Genomic DNA, 22,814 nt, shown 5'->3' on the forward strand with positions numbered 1-22,814 from the left:
GCAGGCCGGCCCGATGGATGGGGCCTCTTCATGTCTCACAGGCCGGACATGAAGGGGCGAGCTCTCATTGTAATACGGCTGCATTGATCCAAGCTCCCCTTTAGTAATCACGCACTTAACACAGAAGTCTGTGCTGCTTTCATCCTTTCTTCCGCAAACCTCTGCTCCCCACTTTCATCATTACGGAAACTACTCTTTTGTCTCAGCAGAACAGGGCGCTACGTTGAGGCCCCTTTTTGATAGTCGCCGCACATGCGAGGGCCGTCACATGCAGCGAGATGTGTGCACTAAGGATGAAGAGCGCCTGAGAATACATATTCATAGCCTTACACACACGTATTATGAAACAGTGCAGTTACAGCACTGCCATTGTGGGGTTGATCATAAGTCTGCTTTAGACTGTACTGCCCCCTTGTGTTAGCGGAGTGAATAATATTAAAGCGTCGCCGCAATTTAACTATATTTACCCCCAAACTGCATAAATGTGCAAAGGAAAAAAACAACTAGAGAACAGGTACACTGTGCAGCCCGGATGTGATTGTCCACAGTATTAGCTGAAATACATTCATTGTGGTCAAAAGTAAAAAGTACCAGCGATGAAATGTGTTGATTTTTATTCAAAAGTTACTGTCTCCAGACAAGTACAAATCAGAAAACAGAGTGACTGAAAGAGGATGGGATAATAGACAACAACTTAGAGTGTAGGCAAGAGTGCAGAAAAAAATAAAAACAAAAACACAGAAATGGCCAAAAAAAGGAAGGAAAAAAATTAAATTTTGTATATATACACATGATCTAATAAGAATTTATACCAATGTAGTGGTAAGTAACAAACAATAAACAGTACTTTTTCCTTAAAAGAATTTTCTTTTTTACTTACATAAAATAATTAGGCAAAACACATATAGGCTGTTCATCTACTTTATCACATTACATCTGACCACCTCATGTTTCATGTTCTAAGAAGCCAATTATCCACCTTTAAACATGACTGATCCTCTGACATGGAAGATTACTGTGAGAGAAGGTGGCCTTCACGAGCATGTTTAAGGCTTAAGCATGGAATGACTACAAAATAAAAACCTCAGTAGACAAAACATTTCATTAAAACTTGTGTGTGACAAATATATGTCAAAATCTAAGCTTTGTCTAGCTGCCACAGCGCTGCTGAATAACGTTCATCTTCAGTATCGTCTGAATGACTACCTTTCACTTTTAACATTTGAAATCTTTTTAAGTATTTTGTGAGAGGACTATTTAATGTTGAGAAAACCTTAAAGCTGAATTTCACAAGTCTTTTTCATTAGTTTTATCCAAACTAATTTACATGTAGGAAAAAAGGTAGAAACCCGAAGACATTATCAAGACAAAAAAAACGAAAAAACAAAACAAAAAAAAACATAAAAATACAAATTTAAAAATCTTCCTTGATGCATGGCTTCACATGCTTTCATCTTTTTTTTTCTTTTTTTTTTGTAGTTTTACTTACATTTCTCAAACTTTTGTGACTGAAGGTTGAAAAGTTGAAAATAAGAAAACCGAAAGCACATATATAAAATCAGCACCGATTCATATATAACTTTTATTTAAAATGTAGAGGTACCCATTTCAACATTATGCTGCTGGATTTTAAAAGAGAAAAAGATGTGTAATTCTTTGACTGAGCTGCTGTCTGCCAGAGCCCACACAGTGGCACTACTGGGAGAAAAATCTGCTCATTGTTGGAGAAGAGAGGGGGGGGGGGGGGGGGGGGGGGGGGGGGGTGTACACATTTCTCGAGTAGATGGTGCTTAGGGAGTGGTCCAAATCTTGGGGTAAGCTCTAGGACTTACTGCTTAACAGTGTGGAGCGCTCAGTGGACTCTGGGAATCTTCACAGCATAAAGGGGATCATGACTGATTCTACGCGACACCTCAACATCTTAACCACCAGTGGTTATCAGGACCTCCAATCAGGCCCAACAACAGGGAGGAGAAACTAAAGAGATGGGGGGGGGGGGGGGGGGGGGGGAAGCACAGAAACAAAGACCTCCATCCACTTGGCTAACACAGTACAAGCAAGCTACTACAGTCTGTTTATAAATTACTACTTCACACCTGGTAACTTACTACAATTGTAAAAAGGGTTAGACATAAACAAAAAAAAATGTATCTTAAGTTAAACACACCAATTCATCCCCGTTTAAAAAAGAAAAAAAAGGAAAGAGGAAAAAAAAAGAAAAGCTATCATGGATTTTTCTTCAGACATGTCTCGTTTCTAATAGGTTTGGAAGTGGCCTGTTACACTATTTCAGAACAGGAAGAGCTTACCCAAGATTATAAAAGTAAATATTTGAAACAATGTCCTCTCTGAGCAAGCAACACTGAGTGTGGGTTGTCATTGGTCCACGTGGAGTACAAGCCAGACGTTTTCTTTTTTTTGTGGTTTTTTCGCTTTTTCTTACAGAAAACACTTCTGTTTTCGCATCTAAAATTCTCTTTAAATACAAAGCGCCTCTTCTTTTATCCCAGCGTCAAAATCATCTGGATATTAGCTTAAAACATGGACACCCCAAGGACCTAGAGGAAACCAAAACAGGAGGGGAAAAGAAACGTTAATAACCAGTTATTAGGTTTCAAATAAAAAGAAATTGGTAGGCTTGACATGCCGGTATTAAAAAGACAACAGAAATTGAACCACTCTGGCCTGTAGTAGGAAAATTACATGAATAATGAGCCAAGTCTAACAAACCTAAGTGTTTGATAATCTATCATAATGTCAATTAACATCAATAAAATGCAGCAATGCTTTGCCTGAAGCCAGCTCACAGCAAAAGGTAGTGTAACAAATGCTGGCTGTCGTCAACATTTTATTCTTTTTTTTTTTTTTTTAATCTTAAACTGCATTGACTCCCTTTGACTTTCTGTCTGTGGTTTGAAAGTAAAATCTCCTCGACAGCCACATCATTTCTGACATCGAGTAGAAGTAATTCCAAGTGAGAAAAAACTGGATCTGAAGCAGGCCGGTTGTGTCAAGAGCCAGAAGCTGAGCGGCTAAGAGCGCCGCGTTGTGTTACTTTGTTCAGGAAAAGCGAGACAGAACAAGACGCTACGTGTTCGGCGAGGAGAAGCCTGCTGTGATATTTTTTTTTTTTGTGACAATGAAATTGTTCAAAGTTGACATAACAAAACACCCACACATTTCTTTCCTCTGCTCTGCTCTGAGGCAGTGTCTGCGAAACATGTCAAAGCCTAGAGTAGGAAACAAGCCCTCAGGCAAATCCACGGGCTTTCTTAAGGTGGGGAACGGGAGTTTAAGGTCGGCAGTGCGTTCTGAAATAAATCAAATTTGGCTTGTTTACACAGTTAGAAATGGTGGCTTTGCAACCAATAGGAAATGCGTTTGGCCGCAGAGCACACAGGCCGGTCAGCTGAACTCATCTTAATGTTTCACACAGCCCCAAATATAACACGCTTGCAAGTGGTCCACGTAATGCGATTGGTTGCAAGCCACCTATTCTCCATTTACCTCTACAGAGTTCTACTAACTCTAGTGCAACTCTGTGTGCTACGTCTGAGGAAACCACAGTTCTCACAAGCTCCTCCAGTCATTACACAAAACACAGCCGGACATCTTCTATAAGTGACAGGATGCAGACGCTGCTTACCGATTCGTCCATGATAGAAGCGGGGTCGAAGTAGTCCGGCTTTAGCTCAGACCTCTCACGACGGTTCTTTGAGGGCGGCTGGAAGAGAAAGGCTGCGTTTAGAGCGGACTCTCAGACAACAGCTGCATCGGCAGACAACCGTTGAATATTTGAACAATCTTTGCCCATACAAAAATAAATACTGCAATACTGTAAGGAAAAACAAAAACAACATTGTGATATTACGGCTTTTTGCAATTAAAATTTCAGGCATGGGATTGGAAAATATACCAAGCATTCATCCGCACCCCCATCATCTGTTTAACAGGTGGAACTGTCCAGAAGCAATCATTGTACCTCTGTACCACCACACACAGAGCTGATTATTAAGAGTTCTCATTTCAATTCTCTTTAATGGTTTTTGACTTAAAACTATTCAATTTTATCTTTTTAGATCATTATTGTTATTATTATTATTATTATAATAGACAACAGCCAAAATGATTCAAGACATAAACTTGTTAAATAGTGAAAGTAGATTAATTATTCCATTATTAACTCATATCACAGTCTTTGTCTGAAGAATTAATTCTTATGGAAATGTAAAATCTAATTCTGTAAATCAAAAGAGCAGACTCAGAAAACGAAATTATGTTTCATTAATTATATTTAAACACACAAAAAACTAAATTAAAGTTCACTTTAAATATTTTACAAAAAAGGAGCTTGCTTGTAATAATAATAAAATTGTTTCCAGTTCTCTCTGCTCTGGCACATGTGAACCAGCTGACAGTAAGTTGCCTCCGTTGTTTTATATAACGTAATATGTACGTAATGCCTGCTCTACAGAATAGACTGTGTGTGTGTGTGTGTGGGTGTATATATTTTTTAATAATTGGGTCCACACGATTCACGGTGGGTTGTGTTTTCGATTAAGAAGAATCTCATCCCTGAATTGATCATTCATGCAACAAATGGAGTGAATTTAGAAAAACTAGGTTGATGTTCTGGTTGATTGATTCAATATGACATTTGAGTCCCAGCACTAGGGTAAGCAACCAAAATAGAAATTTTTCTGGCTTTTACACTGATCATATATGGTTCTGTGGTGTTCGGCTAAATGGTCAAATAAATTAGTCATGTGGCCTCGTGGTGTAGCGACAGTTGCTAGGCACTGCAGAGAGAGTCTTTCATTATCTTTTCAAAAAACAAAGAACAGATACATCCTTCCCCCCGCAGTCAACAATTCTCTTTTGTCTTCTCTGCTCATTTTGATGTTGCGTGCAAAGATCAACACAAGCCGCTTGTTATTGATTTTTGCATGCTAAACAAATCTCAGTCTTTTCTGAGTATAACCGACTGCTTATTCCCCAGAGTATGTATGTATGCAAAACCAGCAACCCAAATGTAATGAGCGTTTGACGTGCAGTCAGGCTCTCCGAGGCTCCGGTTCTCAGCTGGCGCCGGGGATAACGTGCTATGAAACAACAAGGCTCACTGACAATTTCAAGGTTTTTGAGGTTCTTAAATGTTTGTTCTCCAAGTATCTCAGGATGACATTGTATCCAGCATTGTGACTGTAAAATAATCAGACCACGAGGAGTCTCCAGATGCAACATCTGGCCTTAATGTCCGATGACCAGATGTTACCTCCTATTGGCAGTTTTACGAGGTGTCTAAGTTTTGTTTTTAAACGCCTGTTTGTTGTGTGATTTGATCTCGAGGCTTGTTGTTCAGTGACCCGAGCAGGACACTGAAGGTGTTGAGGAGGAAACTGTTAAGTTTGGAAGACGGTAACAAAGTACAAGAAGATTTAATCCGTCAATCACAGCAACTGCAACGTGTTAAACTAGCATAGAGGGATTTATAAACACCATTGTTGGGTTTCACAGCTTAAACTCAGTTAAATGTGGGTCTTACCAGATCAATGTCCATGGTGTCAAAGTCCATGCCTTCATTGAGGTCGTCCATACGACCCTCAGATGACATCATCACATCCTCCACAATTGGCTCTTCGTCTTCCTCCATAAGCCCAGTGCCGCGACGACTGCAAAGCATTAAACAATTATGGAATCGTGCATTTGATGAGATTTTCAAAAAGGCAGCCCGACACACAAGTGTGTGAGTGTCTTACATAGCCTGCTGCAGATTGGTCCTGAGCTTGGCGTAGTTCATGGCTCTTTCCTGCTGCTGACGCGCCTCTTCCTGCTGTCTCTGAGCCAACATCCACGTCACCTGGGAACTAAAATGCACAAGGGAAGCACTAATTAGCCAATTTTTAATACAGGTATTTGCTGATTTAACTGGGGATATCACAAGCATGTCAGATACAACTATATGGACGGCCCACTGGCCAGGCGTCTATGGAAAGGCAGTTTGGATAAGTAAACTAATCAGTCACCGTCCCAGTAGGGCCAACACTTGGCAGGCTGCGAAGCATCTTTACAGCGTTTACCCTGAAAATTAATAGCACGCAAATGGGAGATTTCATTGAACTCTTTCCTAATGCGTTTTGGCTCATGTTCTCGTCCTCTGATTCTATTCTAAAGAGAATAAGTGATCCACTGAACTGTATGATAGGCCTGGATGCATTTATAATATCTTGTGGTAGGAAGTGGTGTTGGACAATTAAATAAACGATAATTATATAAAAGAAAATGATCATGAAAGAGTTTCTGAAATGGCGGGGCAGCACTAAAGTTGATGTTGGACTGTGTAATTTAAATGTGTAAGTATATGCATTGGCACATCAATGCGATGAACAATTGGATGTGTGCACCACACTCACAGCGTGAGCTACAAAAAAAAAAAAAAAAAAAAAAAAAAAAAAAAAAAAAAAAGGATTGAAATATTCACAATGTTTTATAAGCATAAATTAAAAGCAAGAATCAACTACCTGAAATCAGAACTGTTATAACGACAACATTCATGTCAAATGTTTGTCTGAAGAGGTTTTGATTTTTTTGTGGTCTAACCAGCAAAAAGTGTTTTTCTATTTGATTTAGTACACACACACACACACACACACACACACACACACACACACACACACACACACACACACACACACACATTTATTTATTTTTTTTATTATTAGAAAATTGAAATTTGAAAAAAAAGAAAGAAAGAAAAAAAAGTTTTGAATGCAAGAACTTTGCATTTAAACTCGCTTCATTTTAAAGAATATCTTGTACTTATTAAACTGGGACCCCCCTGTAAAGTGTGTCGTACTGAACTGTGAACTGACTGCATCGTTGTACCTCAGGGGTGCGACAGTGAGGCGTACGTACTTGTAGTCCATGGGTGTTTGATGGTGCTGCGGCGTCTGTTGATGGTGTTGTGGGAGTTGGTGGGGTTGCTGCTGGTCGTGGGGAAGCGGATAGACCCCCATGAAGCTGTCGTCGCGGCCCCTCTTAGGGTCTCGCATGGCGGTGGAGGTGAGATGGGGCGATGGCAACATGACTGGGGTCTGCATGCTCTGCTGCCACACCTCGCTGCTGCTGCTCTCCTCTGGAAGGAAAGGTGCAGAGTGTTAAGAGTGTTGGTCAAAGATCAACGTTATCAGGATGTGTTCAAATGTAATCGTTAGAGATAATAATATAATCTTGACAGTGAAATCCAAAAGCAACACCATCAAAGGAAGGTCACAAACCTAATTAAATTAAGACACCAAGAAAATGACTGATAAATTATGACAACACAATCTAATTTTGACCATATTATAACATCAGCCTTTATCAACCCTAAACAGCTGTTTTCCCCACCGAACGCTGCATTCTAATCCCTTTTAAATTAAATGAATATTCATCTTGAGCAGGTCTTCAGCAAACATGCAGCTAAATGACTCTGTGTGATTGATAAGGAGCAGTTTGACTCTTCTGACTCTCTCCCACCATCTGCTGTTTAATCTCCTCGCCCATCAGCGGAGCCCGGCTGGTAGAAATGCATTTGGGTTAATCTGGGCTCGAAACTCAGCTTTTGTAACATCATTGCAGGGCTATAATGTATGGTGGCTCTCATGGAGACCTATTTTCAGTGTGTTTGTGCGTTGGTCTGTGTTGGAACTCTACACAATATTCACGGCTCGGTATGTTTGCAGCTTAATAATGAATACAGTTGTTTACATTTATTTAAAAAATGTAAACATTCAATATTCAAGTCAATGCCTGTTTTTCCCCCCCGAAGCTTTATTAATCCCATTATTAATGACTTTGTTGCTTCCTTAGTGTGCAGTACCCTCTGGCAGCTTCCTCTTGGCTGCTGATGTTCCAGCTGTAGCAGCGGGGGGCTTGATCTTCTTGGAGCGGATGGACGAGCCTCTGCTGGAGTAGCCGCTCATCACCGACATGGTGTCGTCATCGCCGCCGGCCTGCAGGGAGTTCCTGTAGGAGATGAGGGGGAGCCAGCAGTCCTCTCGCTGCAGGGCCATCTGGAACGTCATGAAGCGCTCCAGGTACATGTGGCTGAGGAGAAGCAACGAGGTCACTCAGACAAAGATGAACAAAACTCGTGCATTTACAGACACGACCAGGTGCAACTGGAGGGTAGGGAAAAAAAACATGCATCTGAGACACCAGTTGCACCAGTTGTCGCAAACACCTGTTCCACTGAAGCCTCCCACCCGACAACTGAGCAGAAAACCCCCCCAAAAAACAACTTACACAGTCCTCTTGTCTTGTTTCATAAGCTTTGAGGAGAACTCGCTGAGGATGTCCAAGAAAGCCAGGTTGAGGGGGGGACCTCCTTCTCCCTGGGTACTTGGATCCTTAAACGCAAACTCGATACCATCCCTGACAGAGACGGAGAGACGGAGAATAATAAGAATGGTTTCATGGACACAAAACATGAAATAGTTGATCCGTGCTGTTCACTCAAATTCAATTGAACTGAATTCATTTGACGAGGACAGAGATGCGTTTATTCATTTGAACCAGGGACTCTGGTCATGTGGTACACGTTTTAAACCACTAGACCACCAGCATGCCTGACTTAACTATGTTTCACGCTTTTCTTTCATAGAAGCAGTCATAACTTGACTATTTTTTCACAACATAAGTTAACAGTGTCTTCCTTAACATGTTTTTTTTTTTTTTTTTTTAGCAGAGCAGAAAAGCACATTAACTAACAATGAAACCACAAATCCCCAAAACCAAAGATCCAAATCTTATAATGCACCGCTAAACGAGTCAAGATGTCCGATTCTTAATACGAGACACTTCTTATGTGTCTTGCTCACTTCCTTCTAAAAACTCCTGGTGATTTTCTATAGTTCTGTTACACCTATAGGCATCAGTCTATTCCATGTGACTAACCTCCGTAGTCATGCCACATTGTACTACAGCACAACATTGCTTTGGAAGCGTTAACATCTTAAATACTAGATGACAGAAAGCAGAATCTTCAGCCTGTCTTTTATTACTTGAACTCTTGTCGCACATCTGGCATATCCCATTACATGGTGCACCCAGATGTTGTGTAAGGGATATCCAAGCTAGCATAGCGAATGTGCATACATCGGATTTCCTGGAACCTTCCTGAGATTATAATATAATAATCCACATGAGAAAAACTACTACAATGTGATGGGAAATGGGTTATTTACAAATGTGGAGGATTGTGTGCCGTTTATACGATCATTTCTCAAATGGTGCTGAAAAGAAACATATTTAAAAAAAGGTCAAAATTGCATGGAAAAATATTTTCTTAGTTAAGAATAACAATTAATATTGACATACGCTGGTGGGTAATACTTCACGTAGCGACAGAAATTAAGTTACAAATTTAGGATCACTACATAAGATCACACGGAGCTCCTCTGATAAGTGCTTATATGCAACAGACCAGTTTTGTGTTTACAGCACTGTTTCTCTTCAGTGTGTTTGAACAGCCTGATGGGTTTTTTATACTAAGAATAACATTAGTGCATGGGAATGGGCAAGACTGCAACATTTTTGCACTTAAGCCTCTCCAGAATAACATGAAAACATAACAAGGCAAGAAGAAACAGTATTCAGGGAGTGATTTGTCTAACATGACAGCTCCCAGATGCAAGGCAAAACGTGGAAGAGGAGCAACAAAACGAGAGCAGAACGAAGCCTTACTTGTGCAGCATGGCGATAGCATCCCTGGTTTTGACTTGGTCCAGACCGAAGGTGAGAGAGAATCGACGGGCCAACTCTTTGATGCCACAGAATGAGGAGGACGAGCGATCGAACCCGTGACCCAGTTCAGACAGCATTTCATGGAAGAGCTAGCAGGAAGAAAAACGTGAAACATTAACAACTTCTTAAAAATGAGACAAACGAACCGACGGTCAGAATTACTGAATGAATTAACGAGTGAGCGTAAGTGTGTACACTGACCTGCTGCAGACTGAGGATGAGTGTCTTGGCACATTGAATCTTGTCGATTTGCCGAGTCTTACTCATCGTCTCCTTGATGATGTCACCATAATCGTTGTAATACTGCAAAGAAAACGGTACAGGGACGTTAAGGATCCTCTCTGTACACATAAGCTGATGTACATGTCTAACAGTAAGACAGACAAAGCATTAACGCCTGCACAGCCCGGCTTATTGAAGCGTTCAAAAAGTCTGACTGACCCTCATGTACTGTTTAAAGATGTCCGCTCCAGTCTTCATGTCCACCACGCAGTAGATGATCAGTTTACAGTAGGCAGCGAGGAGGTTTCTCCTCTTGTGCAGAGCTTCAATCTTTACTGCCTCATCGTCCTGTTGGCCATCTGAGATGATTGGAGAGAAAAAAGATAAATAAGATAGCAGTTCATATTGGAGCAGAGCAGGAAGTTAAGGAGCTGCTCCAATGGAACATTTGCATTCATACCTGTGCTATTCGTGTCATCGTCCTGGTCTATGAAGACGTGGTTCAAGATAAAGGAGAGCAGCTCGGCCTGCAGCGAGTCCTCCGGGGAATAGACCAGAGGCTCCAGGTGTTCCCTGCCTCCAGACACCATCTGGTGGCTGAAGATGAGCAGGAGATCACACAGGATGGTGAAGGCCTGTAGGAGGAGGAGAAAAAAAGGACAAAAAGTGAGCTCAAGTGCAATACAAAAGCAATCAGGTTTTTAACGAGGTTTCTGAGTATAACCATACATTTGTGGCCAAAACATCCAAAGCAGCAACAATGAACGGAAGCCAAACCCCCTCTGAAGAGTTGTTAATGAGCCCCAGTTTACACTCTCTTTGCTTTGAACTAGATGTTCCTACCACTGCTGCTGCTACACATACACATTTGTTGTGCACGTATCTGTGTCACCTGTTCTTTGACGGCCGTGTTGACGTTGGTGAGGTAGCGCTGACACATCATACAGAATGCCCTCATCTGCTTCCTCAGGGTCACCATGTCATCCTGATTAGAGAAAAACAAGCAGATTTTTGTTGTTTGTTTTTAGCATCACCCATACACCTAACCAACTGAGAATAGTGAAGGTGCATTTGTCTTTAGGAGAGCTCACCTTCCTGGAGCTGCCCTCCGATGTCTTGGCCAGGTGCCACAGGATCACATAGTGGGTACACTGCAGCGAGTGGATGACTATCTGCTCACCAGAGAAAGAAAAACAATCCCAGAGAGGTTAATATACATGCCTACTCTCGTAAATGACAACTCATCGAGTTCATATAACTTCACTTGGTGTGTGTATATTTAATAACCTGCTCAGGCATGTCTCCATTCTCTATGCCTGTGTTGAGCAGCTTGAAGTTGCTGGTAAACAGGTCCCACCCCGACAGGTCGTGTGCACTGCAACAGATTTGAGAAAGTGTCAGACACAAATACACAGAATCACAGGTGAATGATTGAAGCACAGGAGACGGGAAAGTATGTGAGGAAACGGGTACTCGAGGAAGAATAAATGTCATACTTGTGAAAAGCTGTGATCCTCTTTAGAGTTGACAAAACCTGATAAGCATCATCTTCATCAGCCTCTTCACCCTGGAAAGACAAATTTCGCAACCATGTTGAATCAGAATCAGAACCGTTTATTTGCACGTACAAGGAATTTGACAGGGTGGGTGGTGCATAACATTAAACAATCGTTGAGAATTTTAGAGATCAAAACGTTTATTCATTTGTTACGGACCGAGCCATCTAGAACGGATACAAGTTTCCAGATTGTTCTGATAAAAACCTTTTGACATTAAATCAATTCATCACAGTTTGAGGCTTGAAGTGTAATTTGCAGGTGAATTAAAGTCTGAATTTACAGTGACAAATTAAGAGCTTATGTAAGGAGGCAGCCACAAGACAGGTCGAGGCAACAATACATAACAGAAGCCAACTGTGGCGGTGATAATAATAATGAGTGGTAGAGTTGGTGGGTGTAAGAGAATAAAAGGCCCACTTTAACAAAAGAGCAACGGGTAAAAACATGTTCACGAGGGCCGACGTGTGCGCCGTGTCACTCCTACCTCTTGTAGAAAATCCTCCAGTAGTCTGTTGAACTTGTCCACCAGCTCATCCAGCAGCTGGGAGCGGGCAATGTCCACCCTGTTAAAGATCGTGAACTCCTCGTTGCAGAGGGCGTGGTAAGTCTTGGAGCAGACCTCCAAAACCTCAGTGTCTGTGTGCTTCTCCACAATTTCCCTGATCTGACGCAGCAGGGATTCCAGGTGCTGGATTAAAAAGAAAGAAAGAAAGAAAGAAAGAAAGAAAGAGAGAGAGAGAGTCAGTGAGGAAGGTAAATTATCATTATGTTAAATAAACCGTTTCCAAGCTTTGCTAATTTGATTGGTGTCTGATGAGCGTCTTACCTTCTCTAGACGTCCTGTGGTATAAATCTCCAGGTCAAAAAACTGAGGCAGCTGCAACAAGTTAGTCACCTTCTCTGCATCCACAGCATACTGTAGAACAAATATCAAACATAATAGTTTTGTGATTTTATGAATACACAGCTGGGATGAACAGTCCTACTACAGCTGAGTGCTTGTTGAGAACATAGAATGGCAGTGACAAACCTTGGCCAGTAGAGGGGGCAAAGCCACAGCAAACAGCTCCGTCATTCTGGTTTTGTCATCCAGCTGAGTCTTCCTCTCTTTTGCCGTCATCACCTGATCACAGATGCAGTAAGTTAGAGGCTTGTCCTCACAGCTAGTTGGTATTTATGTAAACAAAAAGGTCTACATTTGTAAAGTTGACTTTTCCACCAGGCAATGTGTTGCTTAGATGTATTCGTATGGCGTGTGCGACAATATTTGAGCCTTATTCCTTCAGCTGAAACTCTGGCAGTGTGAAACAGACTTGGGAGCAAACAAAAAAGAAATATAAAAACATAATGTCCTTCCATAACTTATAATCACCACAGCAAACATAAAAGTAACGCTGCATCCAGTCTGTGACTGTAACACACGACTCCGACATGTGACATTGCAACACACGGCTCAAGGAGCCGACGTGCGAGTGAATATATGAAATCAATTTATGTTAAACAGAATATAAAGTGACTTTTCTGGGGGGTTTTGCAGCTGAAAGAATAAGATTAAAATATGGTCATACACGCCATAAAAACAACAAATTAATTTAACAGAATACACATTTATATAGTCACATATCGTGCTCTAGATGAAGCAGTGATATCATCCGTTTACACATTCACACAGTCAGCGATTTATTGCCAGCTGTCTTTTTTTGCACGTGTCTGTTTAAACTGTGTTGCTTTATGACTTTAACTTCTCTGTATTATTGCAATATTATCCAACGATCGGTGAACCGAGCGGTGACTGGTCAGTAAGCAGTGCTTTTACACGAGTTGATCTCTTCGAACATAATTTGCTCGGGAGCAGGTTAGGGGTTCACCGTAAGGCACCATGGCGATCTAATCCGGTAACAAGTGAACCTCCACTGTGGAAATGAAAACCCAGAGTTAACTATGAAGTTACCTCGCCAACCCCAAAGTAGTACAGGCCTTAGGTCTTTCACAATATTCAAACTTATCCTGTCATTTCAATAAACCGTATTCTTTAAACGGGCCCCATCAGCACAGCTTTCAAATATACATTTAACGCCAAAGCTTCGACATAAAAAGTGTCTGTTCAGCACCTTTACATCTGGATTGTAAGGTCTACAACATTATGAGATGAATTCCGGATTAATATTAATTTAGTAGATTTCACGTAAATCCAGGGGGAAATAGATATTGCAGGTTCTGTTATCTCAAACCAGAAATTAAATGTGTCAACGCAAGCACAAAGCATTGCAGTAGATTCACCACAATCAAAAATCAAACCTATTTCTCTAATACACTCACACAAATAAAAACCAACCAATCGGAAAAAACAATCCTTTTATCTTTGAAACTGTCCTAAACACACCTGTCAGACAATACAATGAAGAAAGCAGAGGTTGAAAAAAACAAAACTGAATACATTACTAGCATTTATAATGGTTGATCACAGTTATTTAAAGACATCAACTGTGAAAGTGCGGTTCAAAGGACATGTTTGAACTGTCTTTGGGCTCAGCTTGCACTGACCCAGCTCTGAAGTTAAGCAAGTGATCACTGTTCAAGACTATTGTCATCATGGCGAACCCGGACAGTCAGGCCCATGATAGAGGAATAAAAAGAAGTGTGTTAGCCACTCTTACCCTCTTCCCTGTGCCTCTTCCAACAGGTGGGTGGCATTCAGCAGCCTGGCGTACAGTGCACAGCATGATTTCAATCAAGGCCGTCTCTTGTCTGTCTGTAAGAGCTGCAAAAAAACCCCACAAAACAATCAGCATGATCTGGATCACATTTGTGCCCTGAACCATAATGATAAGTGACGACGGTTTGCCGTACCTTCCTCCCCTGGCAAAGGGTCATCTAGCAGTAGGCTGATCATACACTCCCAGTCCTTCAGTAGCTCTGGACCGCATTCCCAGAGGGAGTCCACTAGGTAGGCCGCATGCTCATGGAGCTAAGGAGAGACGTGTTCACACACATGAAGGACAGATGGTTTAATTGCTTACATACTTTAAATAAAAGACAGAAACTGAAGCCCTGCGTGTGACACTAAAAGTAAAGTAGCCTCGTAACATACCTCACTCTCCAGGAAGAAGAAGACAGTGGTTTTGATGAGGTTGGCGTTGGGGCTTTGTCTGCCTCTCCTCTTCGGGGCACCTTCCTCCTCTGGTTCCCGCTGGCTGAACAATCTGTGGGAGCATTAAATATTAGTTTGGTATCACACAAAAGCAACCCCCAAATAATCCTACAACTGCATTTCTGAGGAGCGGCAAGGCACAAATTACATCTCATAAATTAAGCTGAGAACTGAAACCGGTCATTGTGAAACTTAATCTTGACAATTGGAGTTAGATGTTAGCTGGTTTTCCCTCTTTAGTTTAAAGTTTTACCCATCACCAGAATCCACCTGCAGTTCACTGCAGCAAGGTGAAAAATAAAACCACTGGCAGTCAGCAAAGATTAGATTTTCAGGAGATGAGTTACTCCTTAAATTCTCACTAAATTGTCTTAAATCCCTTTCTCCTTCTCCTCTGTCCCCATCCTGCCTCTACATTCATTTTCCTGAACTCACTATGCTTCTCTGTTCAGCCATAAACACAGATTTGACTCCTGCTCAGTGATAAATTTGTTTGACATACTTCTTGAAGAGGAATTCTCCGGCTGCAATGGCGACAGGTCTGTGTGCCGAGTAGACCAAGTGATAGACACTCTCACAGTCCTCGGGGGTCAACACCTCATCCGTACTACTGCAGAGACAAAAACACAAAGAGTCAGTCAACTAAAGCTCTAAAGTAGCAGACACTCATGGTGTAATTCTTGGAAAGTATAGACTACGCCCAAATGATATCTGGGAAATTGGGACCACAACACCTCAAATACAATCAAGAACAAAAGCACGGCCACTTACTTCAACACTAGAGTGAGAAGTTTAATTGCTTGCACTGCAACATCATACTCTTTGTCAAGAGTCATGGAGACAATACGGTCCTATGGAAAGACACAGATGACAGGTTTAATGAGCTATTTGGCTAAAAGGATTCATTTTGATTAGTGAGTGAAATCATGTCAGGTCAAGCACAAATATATACAGTATATCCACAGAGCATGAGCCCAGTGTTTGTTGATGTGTGAGAAACAATAAAGTTGGAGGTGTTGAAGTTGTCCAGCAGGTGGTGCTGACCTTAAAGCGGCTGGTGAAGAGCTCCAGTCTTGCATTGAGCTCTCTGTTGTAGTAGAGACCCTGCAGCGCTGTCAGACACTTCAGACGTACCTCGCCTTGCTGGAATAGAGAATTAGAAAAGCATGGACCAGTTTTTCTTCTGTGTTTACAAAACTAAACTGAAATAAACAACGTAAGAACACAGGAAGACATTAATAACCAAGACTCGCCTGTTTTTTCTATTTGATTGCCTATTAGACCTGTAAAATCAATGCTGGAAAAACAGCAGGCTTCAATCCTGTCTTCTGAATTGTTTACAATCGAGTTATTGATTGTGCCTTCTTACAGCCCTGCACAGGCATACAGGTGTTTTCACTTATTCCGGACGATTAGACATCTGCTCAGTCGGCTGTTGCGCACAGCTATATGGAGAATTACGTGACGTCGCCAACCGTCACGTAATAATAACAGAATATTAAAAAAAAAAAAAAGTTATGCTATAATAACAGGTGCAACCAAACTAACAGGAGAGTGAAGGAGATGTCTCTGCACCTCCACACGTTTCTGAGAAGAGGTCTGATGAGGACAATAAAGTGAAGACACGTGTAACGAAACATTCCTGTGACCCACCTTATCATGCATCGTCCATCCCACGTACTTCAGATAGCTGTCGTTGAGGAAGGCGTCGCTATAGAGTTTCATCCACACGCCAATCTCTTCAATACAGATCGCCCTGATTTCTGCTATCGCATCCCTGTTTGAACGTAGTCACAAGTTTTCCATAACAGCATCAACAACCAGTATCAAAGTCACACTTGTGGATGATATAGATGAATAGATGTGCATTATTAGGTGGCGCCGTACCGATATCGATGAACAAACACTCCTTTGAATATTGCATTCATCATATTTTCAATCTCGTCCTGATTTTCTTGGAGCTGAAAGGAAGAGCAGAACAAAAACCTGTGAGCTCATTTGTTTGGTCAAATATAAATCATAGCTGACTAGAATGCTCCATTAAGAGGTGACCAGAGGGCATCGTTAACATAACAAGATGAGTGACAGCCAACTATGTCACCATGTGGTGGAGCTGCTCACTGAACTAACAGATGGATGCCCGGTGGGACCTGCTGTTGTGCAAGTTATTAAAAACGGACAATCCTAGCTGAATAACACGCAGCACTAACACAGTCACTGCAGGTCCATCACCTACGGAGGTGTGGAGGTTCTAAAAATGGAACGGCTTTATGGTCACAAGCCAAAGGAATTCAGAATTATTTACTTTTACATGCATTACTGTGACTGGTTGCAGGGTTTGTGGACTCGCCTGATAACATGTCATGTAGGAGGTGTAACCTGCATAGTGTTAATATTGTGTAGGACACCGTTCAGGCTTTTAGAAAATTAGATTGTGACTGCTGACACTTCATTCTAACTACAATTATAAAGCTGCAGACGATGAACTATGTAACTATGTCACGCTCACCAGTTACTTTGTCTGGCAGGAAAGCGCGGGGGGGGGGGGGGGGCTTCCTGCAGATCATTCAAACTATTAAACTCTGTTATTGGGCTCAGTAGCAGATTATAAAAACTCACACTTCATACGAAGACATTCCAGCTTGTTATGAGATGGGATGTCCAGTAAAATCAGGAATGAAACAACTCACTCCTATCCTCTTATAACAGGCACTTTTCTTCCGAACGATGGCATAGAAAAGTGGTTGAAAAAGCAACTGGCTTTATAAAATAGGTGATTGCGTCAATACGTTTTCTGCCTACATGAGAATAGTAGAAATTAGTGCAATTTATTGGCCGACAAAAAGCAGAGCCCTCTGCTGTGTTGTTAGTAACGTCCTGTAGTCAGCAGTAAAGAACACCATCTCTGCTTCAACGCTAGAGCCGGTGAAACTAATCGTTTTCCACAACTCTGTACAGGCTTTTATATTACATAAACAAAGAGCAGCGCATACATATCACAGAGAGTGCACACTACATAAAAAAGGGTCCGTTGTTGCGACTTTCTGACAAAGTTACCACTAAACCACTGCTCAAAAATCACCTGCATCTGGATGGAATTGGCTGATCCAGAGACAATTTGAATCGTCCAATGGGCATGTCAAAATGCAAAAAGTTATGTGCTTAAGTAAAAGGTGTTTTTTTTTTTTTTAAACAATAGGCAGCAAATGGCCATGTTGGCCCCTCTTACCTCTTTGCGTTTCTGCAGAAGCAACTCCAGCCTGTCATTGGCCCGTTTGGCCATGATCTTATTCCTCTCTGCCTCGTACTGGCGCTGAGTGTTGTCCATGTTGATGCTCAGGTTTAGAGCTACATTCACCAGGGCTGTCATCAGCTTCATGGCTGCCAAAAACACAAGTTACATCAAGAATGAGAAGAATCCACTAATTTGGAAATTATACGAGGTAAACAAACTCCATACAGTGAGATTAAAAATCTGTAGCTGCATCCATTATTGCATTGCCACTGCACACTAAGAAATAATGATTACACACATTACAACCATCTAAAGTAGCTCTGTGGAATGGACCCTCTCTGACAAAACATAAACGCAACAAAAGCACTTTACAGTTGCACACTGACAGGTAAGGACAAGGATGGGTTTCCTCGACAGAACATTACATGAATGTTTTGTGGTCCCACCACCCACCCGCTCAATTACATCTGTTGTTGAAAAATGTATAATGCTGCTGCATAAATGATATATTCTGCATGCCTCCGGCGATTGTAGAACACACGATCTGCTCCATCGGGAGCCTTTGACACTTTGTTTTAGCCGGTAAATCGGCTTTGTTATTTGTACACAGGCACAGCCAATGATAAAGGTGTAGTTTATTCCACTTTTACAAGGTCTGAATAAGAAAAAACACCCGTGTGTGCATTAAGTGTTGTGACTTTATCAGTGGTTATATTCATTATATCCATAAATTACAACACTACAGCCAAAAGTATGCTACTATGGCCCCAGAGCCCTCCTAACTGCTACTTATCCCACACAGCTATCAACTCTGTGTGTTTAAAGAATACACTAATTACTGCAATTCATCACTGACATCCAAATGTGTGTGTCTCTCTCTCACACACACACACACACACACACACACACACACACACGGTTCATCTTACCTGCCAGTGTTGAGGTGTGTCTGAAGGCTCGGACTTGAGAGTCTGATAGTCCGGTGAGAAGGGAGATGACTGTGTCCATCATGTACTCATCATAGATGATACTGTATTGACACTGGCGCACGAGCACCGAAATGAATTCACAAAAGCTTGATTTGAACTTTTTCCACTGGGGTCCTGCTATGGTTAGAGGGTAGTCACCACTGTCCTACAAAGGCCACAGAGGGAAGACCGTCAGGAAACACAATGACTTAACACAACTGCTCTTTGTTGTTATCTCTGTCTTGCAAAAAGGTAGCCAGTTCTATTGCCTTTGGCAAACAAAATAATACTGAATGTAATGTTCAATCTTAGAATACACATTAAAGATTCATGGTGACTATTGTAGTGATTATACTGGAGAACATGAAGTTACCTCATCGAATTCCTCTGTCATTCGCCGGATGATCTCAGAGTTCTGCATGTTGCGGAACATTTCTCCACTGACCACACCTGATACACAGAGAGGGGTTAGACAGAAGACAATTTACTAAATGCTCAAGTAGACCAACTTGGGGGAGATGGGGGTACCAAATATGTCTGAGTGGTTCTTTAGGTCACACAGATTCAAATGTTTTCCTCAATGCATTTAAAAAGGAGTAAGATACCTAAAACAGACACACATACCTTTACATCCCGAGCACTGGATGAAGAAATTGATGAGATCTAGTAGCGCAACATCTCTGTCGTGTTTGTAAGACTCAATCCAGTCATCGACGACAGACTGCAGGAAACAAGGGAGAGATTAGAACCATTAGTTATTTAATTTAACTGAAGAAACAGATTTTTACAGTGTGTATCTCAAATATCTTGCCATTCATACCTGCATTGCACTCCTGCCCAGCTTCACCACCTCAAACAGCATCATGTTCTCCATGCCATTCTCCTGGTGGTGGCCATTTATCCGGCCTGCTCCCTTTCCTCCTTTGCCTTTCTCCCCTGCTGCTTTCTTCCCCTTCTTTCCACCCTGGAACAGAATAAAAGACCATAACAAATTGTTAAGAGTGAGAATCATTGCAGAGAAGACAACACTAATTTAATGTGCTTTTCACACCAATATCTATAACTAATAGACGTAATACTGTGTTATTTGACCAGGGTGTCCTGATCCAGGCCAAGAGCATAGAGCCATTTGTTCTTTCAATACCTTTCCTTTCGCTGAGGTTGTACTCCTTCCATCGAGATCCTCAGAGAAGTCTGTGTCTGAAGAGAATCGGGTATCTGTATCCCTGGGGGACATAAGCAAATATTAGAATGAAAATTCAAATCAACCTCAACCTTTACAGAAAAGTTTAAAGCGGAAGAAAGCACTTACTGAGTAAAGGAGAACTCTGATGGTATTTCTGGTGCTGCTATCATTTCTGTAACATCTTCTGGATAACTTCAACTTATGACTGGCTTGAGATCCTCAGAAATTACAAGACAGGATAGGTTGCATGTGACCTAGAATATATATGTATGACACAGTCATTTATAGAGATATGCACATGCATACTTATTCCTCATTTCAACACAGCATAAACAAGAAATGCTACAATATTCAAACATCAAACATGTACACGTTAGCAGAAATCACATCCTCTGTAGTGAGCAAATGTTTCTTTGATGCCTTTGAGAGAGAAAAAAAAAAAAACGGTTTCACATGGTAACAGTGGGCGTGCACCAATGCTCCTGTCACGCTCAGCTGTCCAGCCATTGGCTCCCTCCCTTTCCCTGCTCCCCTTGGCTTACAGACGTCATGCAAGGACCATTGGAGTGTCTTCCTCAATAGCCAAATATGGCAGTGTCCTATCCGCCCCATACATATCTCAACCAATCAAAAGACAGTATCAACATCAACAAGATACTGCAGGCCACAGAAAAAAACTATTGCATGGTTGTGATGTGTAAATCAGTGGCACATACATCAAAAAAAGAGAGCAGAGGTAACGTTCAAAATTAGGATTCTGACACTGTCCATAATTGAGAAACGCATGTAAAAGACGTTTTTTGGGAGTCAACGAAGACAATAAAAGCACCTCAGAGAAATCTGCTTAGTCCTGAAAAGCTCAACTTTAACTCTACCCATCATATACCCACTCTGGGTGCGTCTTTCTGTCCTCGTACACTCAGTGATGATATACAAGTGTGTCAATCGTATTCTTAAATAATAACAGCGTTATAGTGTTTATGTGTAGGGAGAAGACTTTCAATTAAATTGTCGGATATAAATCAGATGTAATATCAGTCACGGGATTCCCTCTCACAATATCACGCACACGATGGCCCACATATCTCACATTGGGGATCTCACCAAGAACACATTTTATGTATATACAACGATCGAAGTAAAATCCCCCTCGCAGTCAACGTAGACGCACGAAACAGCACTATCTACGACTTTGTGAGTTTTAATATAACTGTGGTATTTCTTGATTTACGAACGTGTGGAAGCGCTTATTTCCTTGATAGTGAGAGGAGATACTGCGTACCAAGACGACGGGATTCTATGGGTGTAGACTGAAAAAGTGGCGCCAAATTGGTCAGTGTATCTCATAAACGTGTTACTGCAAAGCGAGACTAGACAATCTGAGATGAAAAAACGGAACTGTGAAACCCAACAGTGCACGTTTCTGCAATTCTGCGATGCACAAACTACCCGCTCAGTTCCCTCCAACCACGCCGACGCGGCTGCGCTCTTCGTCGGCTCCTGTCAAAATTGACACCGGTGCGTTGCTAGCTGCTAGCGCCGCTAGCTGAGCAGCTAAGAGGGTTTTGGCGTTCTTTTCACGAGCGTCAGCTAGTTGAAATGAGATCAAGTAAGCATGCTGTACTCAGTGCGAACAAGCTGTGATTTACCGATATACGTGTACCGTGCATTTTCGTTGAATATCGAGAACATTCAAGTGTTTTCCAGCGCTATCGTACTTAGACAATAATAACAAAACAACGCAAGCCCTGTACTGTACTAGCGCATGCTAACATTGGCTAGTACACAATGACGCTAGTCTGCAATGTTTCCGAGGACAATAACCGCTTTTTGACAACAAACCAGTCGAACACAGTGCTTGTCCGGAGATACAGCAAATAATTCTAACATATAACGCTTTGCTGCAATCAAGGAGCTGATAACTACGACTGGTTAGCTATGCTAACAGCTACTGCTAACGTTACCTAAAAAAACATCACGTCCTTGCGTCCTCCATCTTGCCTCGGGAGTTCCAGTGCCGTATTGCATAAGCAACAAACACTTTGTTTACAAATATATAAAGTGCAAATAAGTTGCTTGAAACATTAAAACGCTTATTTGGCCTACGAACTAAATATTTTTGCGTTACTGTGCCAAAAAACCCAGGTCGTTAGCTTGCTAACAACCGAAGTAGCCATGTACCGCGAGCTAGCGAAGCGACTTGGTTCAGGCAGGCATCCGCGCGCAGGGCTCCTCGAGAGCTAGCCTGAGCTAGCGAGACGGCTAGCAAAATACAAATCAACTAACTTCCAGATAGCTCTCCGCCATTTTACAGCTAACTTACCGTGTTGTAAAATGTAGTCCCGGCAGAACCGTAACTTTTACTATTCTTATACAGCTTCCGTCTGAATCCCACTACAATTCTGTAAAAATAGTTTAAAAGTCGCGGTCAGAGGCGGTTTCGGACGTTCTCTCACCCCGCTTGCTCCGTAGTTCGGTTTGTTGTTTCGACGACCTGGGAGGAGGAAATCCTGGTGCAGAGCTACCACCTAGCGGCCACAATGCCCGCATTAGATACACAGTTGATGAGCTGCTATCTAGTGGTCACTGACGAACACTACACCTTAAGAATGTCGCTTCTGAACTGCGTTTCGTCTCCTCTTCTCTCTCTTACAAGCTCCAAGTCTGAACTATTTTTGGTAAAATACTGACTTAAATCTATCTCAAT

General features: G+C 41.8%; 1 protein-coding gene across 2 annotated transcripts; it reads right to left on the bottom strand.

The window, feature by feature from the left end:
- Positions 1 to 597: 597 nt before the first annotated feature.
- stag2b (STAG2 cohesin complex component b) lies at positions 598 to 22,604 on the bottom strand. 2 transcript variants are annotated; one of them, XM_068714379.1, is made up of 34 exons: positions 22,564 to 22,604; positions 20,234 to 20,361; positions 20,066 to 20,147; positions 19,742 to 19,885; positions 19,546 to 19,642; positions 19,295 to 19,371; positions 18,883 to 19,087; positions 17,948 to 18,099; positions 16,606 to 16,679; positions 16,372 to 16,495; positions 15,763 to 15,861; positions 15,490 to 15,569; positions 15,221 to 15,328; positions 14,659 to 14,770; positions 14,418 to 14,535; positions 14,225 to 14,328; positions 12,598 to 12,690; positions 12,394 to 12,483; positions 12,052 to 12,255; positions 11,505 to 11,575; positions 11,296 to 11,383; positions 11,100 to 11,180; positions 10,901 to 10,993; positions 10,469 to 10,643; positions 10,228 to 10,367; positions 9,988 to 10,089; positions 9,727 to 9,875; positions 8,287 to 8,415; positions 7,862 to 8,088; positions 6,916 to 7,135; positions 5,760 to 5,867; positions 5,546 to 5,672; positions 3,647 to 3,724; positions 598 to 2,558 (listed from the first exon to the last, which is right to left on the bottom strand). In XM_068714379.1, the coding sequence occupies exons 2-34, from the start codon at positions 20,275 to 20,277 to the stop codon at positions 2,535 to 2,537; spliced, it is 3,819 nt and encodes a 1,272-aa protein (XP_068570480.1). In that variant the 5' UTR covers positions 20,278 to 20,361; positions 22,564 to 22,604; the 3' UTR covers positions 598 to 2,534. The 2 variants fall into 2 exon arrangements, with proteins under 2 accessions (XP_068570480.1, XP_068570479.1); XM_068714378.1 differs by having other exon boundaries at positions 22,431 to 22,595.
- Between the last annotated feature and the right edge of the window lie 210 nt (positions 22,605 to 22,814).

The sequence above is a fragment of the Cebidichthys violaceus genome, unplaced genomic scaffold (assembly GCF_023349555.1).
Source record: "Cebidichthys violaceus isolate CVI_PGR_0920_01 unplaced genomic scaffold, fCebVio1.0.p SCAF_2, whole genome shotgun sequence".
NCBI classification, from domain to species: Eukaryota; Metazoa; Chordata; class Actinopteri; order Perciformes; family Stichaeidae; genus Cebidichthys; species Cebidichthys violaceus.